The following is a 12,271-nucleotide window of genomic DNA, read 5'->3' on the forward strand; positions in this document are numbered from 1 at the left end:
GGAGGCCATGGAATTGGTCCGCCTCTACCAATCCATCGGTCACCGAGTCTGTTGTTGAGAAGCGTACGAACACTTCGACTGAAATGTGCAGGAGCTCCATCGTGCATGAACCACATGTTGTGTCGTACTTGTAAAGGCACATGTTCTAGCAGCACAGGTAGAATTCCCGTATGAAATCATGATAACGTGCTCCATTGAGCGTAGGTGAAGAACATGGGGCCCAATCAAGACATCACCAACAATGCCTTCCCAGACGTTCACAGAAAATCTGTGTTGATGACGTGATTGCACAATTGCGTGCGGATTCTCGTCAGCCCACACATGTTGATTGTGAAAATTTACAATTTGATCACGTTGGAATGAAGCCTCATCCGTAAAGAGAACATTTGCACTGAAATGAGGATTGACACATTGTTGGATGAACCATTCGCAGAAGTGTACCCGTGGAGGTCAATCAGCTGCTGACAGTGCCTGCACACGCTGTACTTGGTACAGAAACAACTGGTTCTCCCGTAGCACTCTCCATTCAGTGATGTCAACGTTATCTTGTACAGCAGCAACTTCTCTGATGCTGATATTAGGGTTATCGTCAACTGCACGAAGAATTGCCTCATCCATTGCAGGTATCCTTGTCGTTCTAGGTCTTCCCCGGTTGCGAGTCATAGGCTGGAATGTTCTGTGCTCCCTAAGACACCGATCAATTGCTTCGAACGTCTTATTGTCAGGACACCTTCGTTCTGGAAATCTGTCTCGATACAAAGTACCGCCACGGCTATTGCCCCGTGCTAATCCATACATCAAATGGGCATCTGCCAACTCCACATTTGTAAACATTGCACTGACTGCAAAACCATGTTCGTGATGAACACTAACCTGTTGATGCTAAGTACTGATGTGCTTGATGCTAGTACTGTAGAGCAATGAGTCGCATGTCAACACAAGCACTGAAGTCAACATTACCTTCCTTCAATTGGGCCAACTGGCGGTGAATCGACGAAGTACAGTACATACTGACAAAACTAAAATGAGCTCTAACATGGAAATTATGCGTTTCTGGACACGTGTCCACATAACATCTTTTCTTTATTTGTGTGTGAGGAATGTTTCCTGAAAGTTTGGCCATACCTTTTTGTAACACCCTGTATATGTGCCACATATGGAAAGTTAGAGAGGGTGTTGACAACCAGCAGCTACACTGCTTTTTGGAATGTTCCAATGAAATCACTATATATATTCTTTGCTGGGGGTAGTCGTAAAATGGCCAAGGGTTGAAATGCTGTGCCAGTGCTGATTGATGGTGGGTGCAGGCTGGCATTTCTGAGCCATATGTTCTATGGTGGTGTCAACACTTCACACATGACATTGCACTGTTACCTTCATTCTGCCTATTCCCTAATATGCAAAGTGGAGAAGCTTCATTACATAAGTGCAGTGTGAGGGTGGAATTAGTACATAGCATTCAGATTTGTCTGTGGCTAATGATAAGATATCATCATTTGGATTTCTTTGTCAAATATGATTTGATTGTGTAATATGGAACTTTGTTGTCAAAGTTAGACCTTGATCAAATTGTCTTTGATTGAATGTAGTGCCTCGTCTTAGATTTGATCAAAGAAAACATATATCTTCCGTTTACTGCATGGAGAAATGTAACCACTTGGAGCGCTAACATTGTTGCTGCTGTCTGACATTTAATGTTTATCAACGTGGCTTCAAAATTTATGTGGTGCATCACATCTACAACAAAACTGATAGAAATGTAGGAGACAGATAAGGCACTGTATAACTTGTGGCATCTCGAATACAAAAATAGAACAGGAAGAAGTGAGAGGTATAAAAAAATTATGGAGGCCATTAGCCTATATGTACCTCCGAGGATAACAAGGAGAAAATTATCACTATGTTGCTGTCAAACTCTTCATCTGAACCACACTGCAAGCACGAAAGTAAGTGTGTGTGTGTGTGTGTGTGTGTGTGTGTGTGTGTGTGTGTGTGTGTGTGCTGCATGATGGGCCTGTATGGATCTAGTAATTGCAGTTACTAAGGGACAGTGTCCAACTTCTCACCTGCTGTGCCATCTTAAAAAGAAGGTTCAAGTGGGAAAAAGGTAGCAAAAAGGGGGCTTGTCATCAGTCATCAGGTGAAACTTAATATGATACCCAGTATGCTGTGGTAGAATCGAACTGGTATCCCTTCAGGTCCAGCGCCCTTTCCTCTTTTGAGCGATTTTAATTGTTTCGATATCTACCATTTTGTCATCTATGCGACAATCTAGAGCAGGAACTACAGTGCAGTCTTCCTCTGTGAAACAGCTTTGGAAAAAAACATTTAGTATTTCGACCTTTAGTCTGTCATCCTCTGTTCCAGTACCATTTTGGTCATAGAGTGTCTGGGCATTTTGTTTTGATCCACCTACCGCTTCGACATAAGACCAAAATTTCTTAGGATTTTCTGCCACGTCAGTACATAGAACTTTACTTTTGAATTCATTGAACGCCTCTCGCATAGCCCTCCTCACACTACATTTCGCTTTGCATAATTTTTGTTTGTCTGCAAGGCTTTGGCTATGTTCATGTTTGCTGTGAAGTTCCCTTTGCTTTTGCAGCAGTTTTCTAACTTGGTTGCTGTACCACGGTGGCTCTTTTCCATCTCTTATGATCTTGCTTGGCACATACTCATCTAATGCATATTGTATGATGGTTTTGAACTTTGTCCACTGATCCTCAACACTATCTGTACTTGAGACAAAACTTTTGTGTTGAGCCATCAAGTACTCTGAAATCTGCTTTTGTCACTTTTGCTAAACAGAAAAATCTTCCTACCTTTTTTAATATTTCTATTTACAGCTGAAGTCATTGATGCAGTAACTGCTTTATGATCGCTGATTCCCTGTTATGCGTTAACTGTTTCAAATAGTTCGGGTCTGTTTGTCGCCAGAAGGTCTAATATGTTATTGCCACGAGTCGGTTCTCTGTTTAACTGCTCAAGGTAGTTTTCAGATAAAGCACTTAAAAAAAAAATTTCGCTGGATTCATTGTCCCTGCCACCCGTTATGAACGTTTGAGTTTCCGGGTCTATATCCGGCAAATTAAAATCTCCACCCAGAACTATAACATGGTGTGGGGAAATCTACTCGAAATATTTCCCAAATTATCCTTCAGGTGCTCAGCCACAACAGCTGCTGAGCCAGGGGACCTATAGAGACATCCAATTACCATGTCTGAGCCTGCTTTAACCGTGACCTTCACCCAAATTATTTCACATTTCGGATCTCTGCAGGAGAGATGCTCAGTAGCTCGGTACGGGCTTTTGTTGAAGTTTTGACAACATACTTTCACCGAGGAGTCGAGCAGTATATTGCTCTCTCCTACGTATATCTCGTGAAGAGGCCATGAGGATAAAATCAGAGAGATTAGAGCCCACACAAAGGCATACCAACAATCCTTCTTTCCACGAACAATACGAGATTAGAATAGAAGGGAGAACCGATAGAGGTACTCAAGGTACCCTCCGCCACACACCGTCAGCTGGCTTGCGGAGTATGGCTGTAGATGTAGATGTAGTATGAAACCTTAGTGCCTCTGATCTTTCCTCCATATCAACTCTCTGGCTGGGCATGAAATTCGAATCACTGTTGCCTGCTAAACATTGCCTGCCCTGGAATTTTGATGTTATGTATCATAACTTTATGGCAAAAGAATTTGGAGAACTGAGCTTGTTTGTCTTGTTTACCAGGGTATATGTGAATCACATTCAATATTATCAAATACTTGTGTAGTGAATTTTGAAATTATCAAGTCTTAAATCAGTGAACATGCATTTGAGAATGGATTATGTGATTCTGTTTCGGGATATCAGATTAGAAAAGAAAGGAGACATAGTCTTTACATGTTCCAAATTTTTGCTGTTATTTAAATGCATTGCAAAATGTTTTTTAAAATATTTCTGTATTTTATAGCTTTTACATATCATTCTAATGCAGTACTACCCTTTTTTTTCAGAAAATTTGAAGTTATTAATTGCATTGTTTGAATGAAGATGTAGTCTTGTAAAGAAATCAATTTAGCAATAATTTTTGTATAGACCTCAGTTAATGCATGAGAAATTTATGTTTACTTTTGTGAGATGTACAATTAAAAATAATTATAAAAAAGAGATATAACTGTTTGTATCATTGGGAAGATAGAATAATTATTTATGGTTCTAGGTTCAGATGAAGACTGTAACAATCAGATGGTTACAATCTTGGCCAGTGGGGTACCTTGTGAAGTGGAAGTACAAGTGCTAAGAAATGATGCCACTCTCTTGGATGCTTCCAGTATACCAGTTTCTGATGACACTCTGGCAGAGGTTTGTCCCTCAATTACTCAAATAAATAAATAAATAAATAAAATTGATTTTCTTCAACTCAACAGCAACTTCAACTCTCCAGCAATACACGTGTATTTCCTTGAGAAATAGTAGTTATATTACCATATAGATTGATGATGCAAATATTTGTATTTATTACACTTTATTTGAGACATTATGAAAGGTTGTATTAGTTTGTACAGTTCTGCAGAGTCCATTACTTGTAACTATGTTTGTATAAAAGCTGAGATCTGATGCTTCATCACACTTTCCAAAGAAAGTTGAATATTTGAGAGAGAAAATTATAGCTCATGAACTTCTATGAACTCTGTTAATCTGCAATCAGACATAGCAAATTTAACGTGGTCAAAACTAGATAAATGTGAACGGGCGTGAACCGGCAGTTACTATACCTCTGAGTAAGGAAAATATTCAGTCTTCCACAAACTTGGCGTGTAGCCCTTTCATAATGACTTAGTATCTCTGCTGTCCACTCCGTTTACCCACTCACTGCACTTAACTGTTTAGTGACGTTTTCACAGTTTAAACAAGACAACAGAAAAATCAGGTTTTGTTTTAAGTGTAGGTTATCTACATGTGTTAAAATTAGAACACCTCTTACCCCAGTAAAACTGATTGATTGAGCACGTAATGAAAGTGGTTCAAAATTTTGATCAACTTGTTCGCGGAATGTTCAACGGCATTGTAGAGACTGACACCCATGGTGAAACGAGCAAGGGTGTGACTTCAGAATTTAATTTGAAGCATGTAAAACATTGTGTGACCTCTCTCGATTTTATGTTTGTGTTAAATTGTTTGTGTGTGTGTGTGTGTGTGTGTGTGTGTGTGTGTGTGTGTGTGTACAAGGCACTACTTTTTGGTATTGTAATGAACCTTCATGTTTAGTTAAAAGCTACCTGGCTTCAAAGAGGGTAACCATTTATAATTTATGTAACAAAAGTTTAAAATTTGAGTATGTCCTATAAAAATCAAAATATGGGAACTCTAAGAACTTTGCCGTCTTTGGCAAATTTCAGACTTCAGTATTATCAGAACAGAATTTTGAAATATTACACGGTATAAAAATTATTCTCGTCTTAAAATGTTGTCTTAATTAATTAATAACTTATGCAGTATGGACACATAAGCTAAACAAATCACTTTCTCAGAATGATGTTGTCGTTGTTGTGGTGGTCTTCAGTCCAGAGACTGGTATGGTGAAGCTCTCCATGCTACTCTATCCTCTTCAAGGTTCTTCATCTCCCAGTACCTACTGCAACCTACATCCTTCTGAATTTGTTTAGTGTATTCCTCGCTTGATCTCCCTCTACGATTTTTACCCTCCACACCGCCCTCCAATACTGAATTGGTGATCCCTTGATGCCTCAGAATATGTCCTAGCAACCGATCCCTTCTTCTAGGTCAAGTTGTGCCACAAATTTCTCTTCTCCCCAATTCTATTCAGTACCTCCTCATTAGTTATGTGATCTACCCACCTAATCTTCAGCATCCTTCTGTAGCACCACATTTCGAAAGCTTCTCTTCTCTTTTTGTCTAAACTATTTATCGTCCACGTTTCACTTCCATACATGGCTACACTCCATACAATACTTTCAGAAAAGACTTCCTGACACTTAAACCTATACTCGATGTTAACACATTTCTCTTCTTCAGAAACGCTTTCGTTGCCATTGCCAGTCTACATTTAAATCCTCTCTACTTCGACCATCATTAGTTATTTTGCTCCCCAAATAGCAAAACTCATTTACTACTTTAAGCGTCTCATTTCCTAATCTAATACCCTCAGCATCACCCAGTTTAATTTGACTACATTCCATTATCCTTGTTTTTCTTTTTTTGATGTTCATCTTATATCCTCCTTTCAAGACACTGTCCATTCCGTTCAGCTGCTCTTCCAGGTCCTTTGTTGTCTCTGACAGAATTACAATATCATCGGCAAACCTCAAAGTTTTTATTTCTTCTCCATGGATTTTAATTCCTACTCCGAATTTTTCTTTTGTTGCCTTTACTGCTTGCTCAATATACAGATTGAATAACCTTGGGGAGAAGCTACAACCCTGTCCCGCTCCCTTCCCAACCACTGCTTCCCTTTCATGCCCCTCGACTGTTATAACTGCCACCTGGTTCCTGTACAGATTGTGAATGGCCTTTCGCTCCCTTTATTTTACCCCTGCCACCTTCAGAATTTGAAAGAGAGTATTCCAGTCAACATTGTCAAAAGCTTTCTCCAAGTCCACAAATGCTGGAAACATAGATTTGCCTTTCCTTAATCTATTTTCTAAGGTAAGTCGTAGGGTCAGTATTGCCTTGCGTGTTCCAACAATTCTACGGAATTCAAACTGATCTTCCCCGAGGTCGTCTTGTACTAGTTTTTCCATTCGTCTGTAAAGAATTCGTGTTAGTATTATGCAGCCGAGGCTTATTAAACTGATAGTTCGGTAATTTTCAGATCTGTCAATCCCTGCTTTCTTTGGGATTGGTATTATTATATTCTTCTTGAAGTCTGAGGGTATTTCACCTGTCTCATACATCTTGCTCACCAGATGGTAGTTTTTTGTCAGGGCTGGCTCTCCCAAGGCTATCAGTAGTTCTAATGGAATATTGTCTACTCCTGGGGCCTTGTTTCGACTTAGGTCTTTCAGTGCTCTGTCAAACTCTTCACGCAGTGTCATATCTCCCATTCCATCTTCGTCTACATCCTCTTCCATTTCCATAATATTGTACTCAAGAATATTGCCCTTGTATAGACCCTCTATATACTTCTTCCACCTTTCTGCTTTCCCTTCTTTGCTTAGAACTGGGTTTTGTAATGGATCTGGGAGATGTGTTATTTTCTACCGGATTTGTCGATACCAAATTGTAAATGTTTTCTTATATTTTTGTCAGAATTTTTTTTATTGTAATTTGCCTTATTATATGCTAATTTACTTATATTTTTCAGAGTGAAAGCATATTGATTACTATTAGTAAATGTGTCGAAGAATAGCAAAGAGACTGATTACAAGTGGAAGCTTGTGTGTTGTGTAAAATGTCTTTGACGCTAGAGTCGTCTTTGACTGTAGTCAGTCAGCAGTTAACTCTTGGTGTGTGTTGACGGTAGAACAATGTGCAGGTCGCCGTCATAAATAATTTGTTTGTGGGAAAAAAAAAGAATTATGTTACTACTTGTTCTATACAAACTTTAAGAAGAAACCACATTCGAATAAATGGTATTTGAAGCACCAAAAATGAGGCAAACGCATTGAACCAGGTCATTTCTGCAGCCGACAGAACTGCATTGTGGAATCATACTTCCACTAGACAACTGAAGCCAAGACAAATATCGCCTTGTAAACATTTAACGGAAAAGGTACTGTCACGAAATATGCCAAATTTAAGTAAATAAAAATAGTGAGCATATTTCAACTTTGTGTCTCAGCCGGGATACTGTATTTCAACTAGTGTCTCAGCTGGGATACCATATTTCGGTTTCCATCTGAGGTTTTGATATTCATGCAAGTGGTTCTCTTTTCTCCAAAGGTCTCTTTAATTTTCCTGTAGGCAGTATCTATCTTACCCCTAGAGATATACGCCTCTACATTCTTACATTTGTCCTCTAGCCATCCCTGCTTAGCCATTTTGCACTTCCTGTCGATCTCATTTTTGAGACGTTTGTATTCCTTTTTGCCTGCTTCATTTACTGCATTTTTATATTTTCTCCTTTCATCAATTAAATTCAGTATCTCTTCTGTTGCCCAAGGATTTCTACTAGCCCTTGTGTTTTTACCTACTTGATCCTCTGCTGCCTTCTCTATTTCATCTCTCAAAGCTACCCATTCTTCTTCTACTGTATTTCTTTCCCCCATTCCTGTCAATTGTTCCCTTATGCTCTCCCTGAAACTCTGTACGATCTCTGGTTCTTTCAGTTTATCCAGGTCCCATCTCCTTAAATTCCCACCATTTTGCAGTTTCTTCAGTTTTAATCTACAGGTCATAACCAATAGATTGTGGTCAGAGTCCACATCTGCCCCTGGAAATGTCTTACAATTTAAAACCTGGTTCCTAAATCTCTGTCTTACCATTATATAATCTACCTGAAACCTGTCAGTATCTCCAGGCTTCTTCCATGTATGCAACCTTCTCTTGTGATTCTTGAACCAAGTGTCAGCTATGATTAAATTATGCTCCGTGCAAAATTCTACCAGGCGGCTTCCTCTTTCATTCCTTACCCCCATTCCAAATTCACATACTATGTTTCCTTCTATTCCCTTTCCTACTATCAAATTCCAGTCACCCATGACTATTAAATTTTTGTCTCCCCTCACTATCTGAATAATTTCTTTTATCTCATCATACATTTCATCAATCTCTTCGTCATCTGTGGAGCTAGTTGGCATATTAACTTGTACTACTGTGGTAGGTGTGGGCTTCGTATCTATCATGGCCACAATAATGCATTCACTATGGTGTTTGTAGTAGCTTACCCACATTTTTATTGTTTTATTCATTATTAAGCCTACTCCTGCATTACCCCTATTTGATTTTGTATTTGTAACCCTGTATTCACCTGACCAAAAGTCTTGTTCCTCCTGCCACCGAACTTCACTAATTCCCACTATATCTAACTTCAACCTATCAATTTCCCTTTTTAAATTTTCTAATCTACCTGCCCGATTAAGAGATTTGACATTCCATGCTCCGACCCGTAGAACGCCAGTTTTCTTTCTCCTGATAACAACGTCCTCCTCAGTAGACCCTGCCTGGAGATCCGAATGGGGGACTATTTTACCTCCGGAATATTTTACCCAAGAGGACGCCATCATCATTTAACCATACAGTAAAGCTGCATGCCCTTGTGAAAAATTACGGTTTTAGTTTCCCCTTGCTTTCAGTCGTTTGCAGCACCAACACAGCAAGGCCATTTTGGTTAGTGTCACAAGGCCATATCAGTCAATCATCCAGACTGTTGCCTCTGCAACTACATAAAAGGCTGCTGCCCCTCTTCAGGAACCACACGTTTGTCTGGCCTCTCAACAGATACCCATCCATTGTGGTTGCACCTGTGGTACGGCTATCTGTATCATTGAGGCATGCAAGCCTTCCCACCAACGGCAAGGTCCAGGATTCGTGGAGGGGGTTTCTCAGAATAGTTAACAATTTGTCCACAAAGTTAACTAGGCTGTTTTTCTTATGTTTCAGTTTTGAATAATGTATTTTTGTATATTAATGGTATTATATTATCTTCAAATCCTGATATCTCATGAATAAATTAACTTTCAATAAAAAACAATTAGACCAGAATGTTCCTGGTTCGATGCATTATGTGTGTATACTTATGTGTAGTCATGATTCTAAGTTTGTGATAACAAGATGATGAGAGATATCTGTAGTATATTAGGTGGTTGGCTTGTATTGAATTAAACAGACTTCATTTCACATTTATCTATGCAATGAGATCATCGCCTGATACTACTAGAGTAGCCTACACTGTAGTTTGTAGAAAATGGTCAAGATGTGTAAGATCTGGTGGCCATGATATTGGTCCCCCTTTACCAACCATTGATTTGTTTTTGTGACATCCAGATGGTGCTACTTATATGCCATCAGGAATTGTTACTGGAATATGCTGTGCTATAAATGCTGTTGCACAAACTGTGCTTGTTGTGTGTAGCCCTCCACAACTGTTGACTGGACTGGATGTCACCCTTGTTCACAGACAACACTCCACAGATATAAGTGAAATGTGCCCAACCACTTCTACCTCTTGGAGAGCACACGTGGGACAGTTCCACTTTGAAGTGCTTCTAAACATTCTCTTCAGAGGCAACCATTCAGGACTGAGGATAGCGGGCATTTATTTTTGATAGTTAATGTTAGACACAAGGTCACAGTAATTGATACAGTATTCATAAGGATATCATGTATATTGTAAATTTCTTAATATTCCACAGTACTGCATTACGTACAACAAAATGTAACAGACACGGAAATGTTCATTGCTGTACGTAAATGCTAAAATTTTGAGAAAAACTAAAAGAGAAAAATATATGCTATGAACTTGCAACTTTTCTGATCTTTTGTCAGTTGCTGAAAATGTCAAATGATGGGCAGTATCTCTGTTGGTAAACCTCTCTGCCTACTATTGTGCAGCAACTCTGCTGTTGGCATTAACTTTGTCTTATGTAAGCAACATATCAGTCAGTTTAATTTGTGTACTGGTGCATGCTGTAAAACTATCAGCAACATTAATGCACTGGTACACAACAACCCACTTGTAATTACAATAATGGATTTAAGAAGATGCAGCACATGCACAGGAGTGCTATGTGTTCAGTCTGTGAATCAACCTTACACTGGTGGCATGTAGGTTTCATAACTAATTAAGATAGCTGACATAATCTGAGGACACATAGATGCCACCACTCTCAAACTTCGACAGTGGCCAAACTATTCATTTTTGGACTGAGATTCCCTCTTGAGAAATGGCCATTTTACATCTGCACAACATATCAAGAGTTACCAGGCTTTTTTGTGTTATCACCAATGTGTACATAATGTTATGTAGCTATCAAAATTTCAAACTGTAGGTCTGTACCACTTGTCAAGAAATGAGAACAGTTTTTGCTTGCTCCTATGGCTAGAGAGCTTTTGTAAACATTTAACATTATGTTATCCACTGGCTGAATATTTATACAAAATAATGTCCACCATGACAGCTGCTGTCAGTCTTACACTAGACATAGTATCTTCTGAATGACAGAGTCAGTTGACTTGAAAGTTATTTAGTATGGTATAACACATCTCAAAATGAATCCACCAAACAGCTAAGATGTTAATGTGATGTTTCACAAACATACAGTAGAGAAAGACACTATGTGATGATGAGAAGATTTGACTGCTGTCATAATTTGGGATCAGATCATCATTAGTAATTAATATAATGTAATTGTGAAACAAATACTAACAAAGAGATAGAGGGGCTGGCCAGTACTTACCTCAGCTCAGTACAGCCGATAGATACACATAAAACAGAGCTGAAAATTTACATTCCTAGCTTTCGGAACTTTGTTCCTTCATCAGGGAGGAGAGAGGGGAAAAAAGGGAAGAAGGGAAAGTGGATTCAGTTACTCACAACCCAGGTTATGAAGCAACAGGGAAATGTAAACAGGGAGGGTGGCAAGGATGGAGGCATGGTTGTCAGAGGGAAGCCAAAGATATTCTACTGTAAGTACTGTGCCAGCTTCAACCAAAGAGGATGCATACAGAAGTAAAGAGGTATATAGTATAAAGATAAACACAACTACGTAGGATGAAAAGATGCGTGAATGGCTAAAGAGGAAAGGGAAAGAGGAGAAGACTGAAGAGTGAATGGGAGTGAGGTTGTTTAACGTAGGTTCAGTCCAGGGGGATGGCGGGATGAAAGGATGTGTTGGAGTGCAAGTTCCCATCTCCGCAGTTCAGATGTAATTGGATAGATAAAAAATCTACTCACAAGTTGGCAGCAGAACACACACACATAAAAGGAGAGGTAAGCTTCTGGAGCCAGTGGCTCTTCTTCAGGCTGAAGGGTTGAAGGGGAAGGAAGAAGGGTGAAGGAAAATGACTGGAGAGGTCTAGGAAAAGGGTAGATTTCGGAAAATTCAACCACAACCATGGGTCAGAGGAGAATTACCAGCTTGGATGAGAAGGAAAGATTGATACATATAATTAATAGGAATCAATTGCCAATGCAGCACTAAAGAGAGAAAAGACAAAAGTTTTGTGAGCTATAATCCTCCAGATATGTCAACCATTCCTCAGAATTTTGAAGATCAGAATTATTTATGGGTAGTGAAATAATATCAGTGGCTGGTGTACTGAAGAAAGTTTTTCTGGTGACGAAACCTTCAGGCATCAACCATACAATGGTATAACATTTGTC

The 12,271-nt window shown here is 39.2% G+C and overlaps 1 protein-coding gene across 1 annotated transcript in view; it reads left to right on the plus strand.

The window, feature by feature from the left end:
• The window catches only part of LOC126473885 (uncharacterized protein C2orf42), a gene marked incomplete in the record, with an annotated part of 222,134 nt that overhangs the window by 88,248 nt on the left and 121,615 nt on the right, over nucleotides 1-12,271 (plus strand). The window contains 1 exon segment of the mRNA XM_050101223.1: nucleotides 4,208-4,350. Within this exon segment, the coding sequence (XP_049957180.1) occupies nucleotides 4,208-4,350 (143 nt within the window).

The sequence above is a fragment of the Schistocerca serialis genome, chromosome 4 (genome assembly GCF_023864345.2).
Source record: "Schistocerca serialis cubense isolate TAMUIC-IGC-003099 chromosome 4, iqSchSeri2.2, whole genome shotgun sequence".
Taxonomy (NCBI): domain Eukaryota; kingdom Metazoa; phylum Arthropoda; class Insecta; order Orthoptera; family Acrididae; genus Schistocerca; species Schistocerca serialis.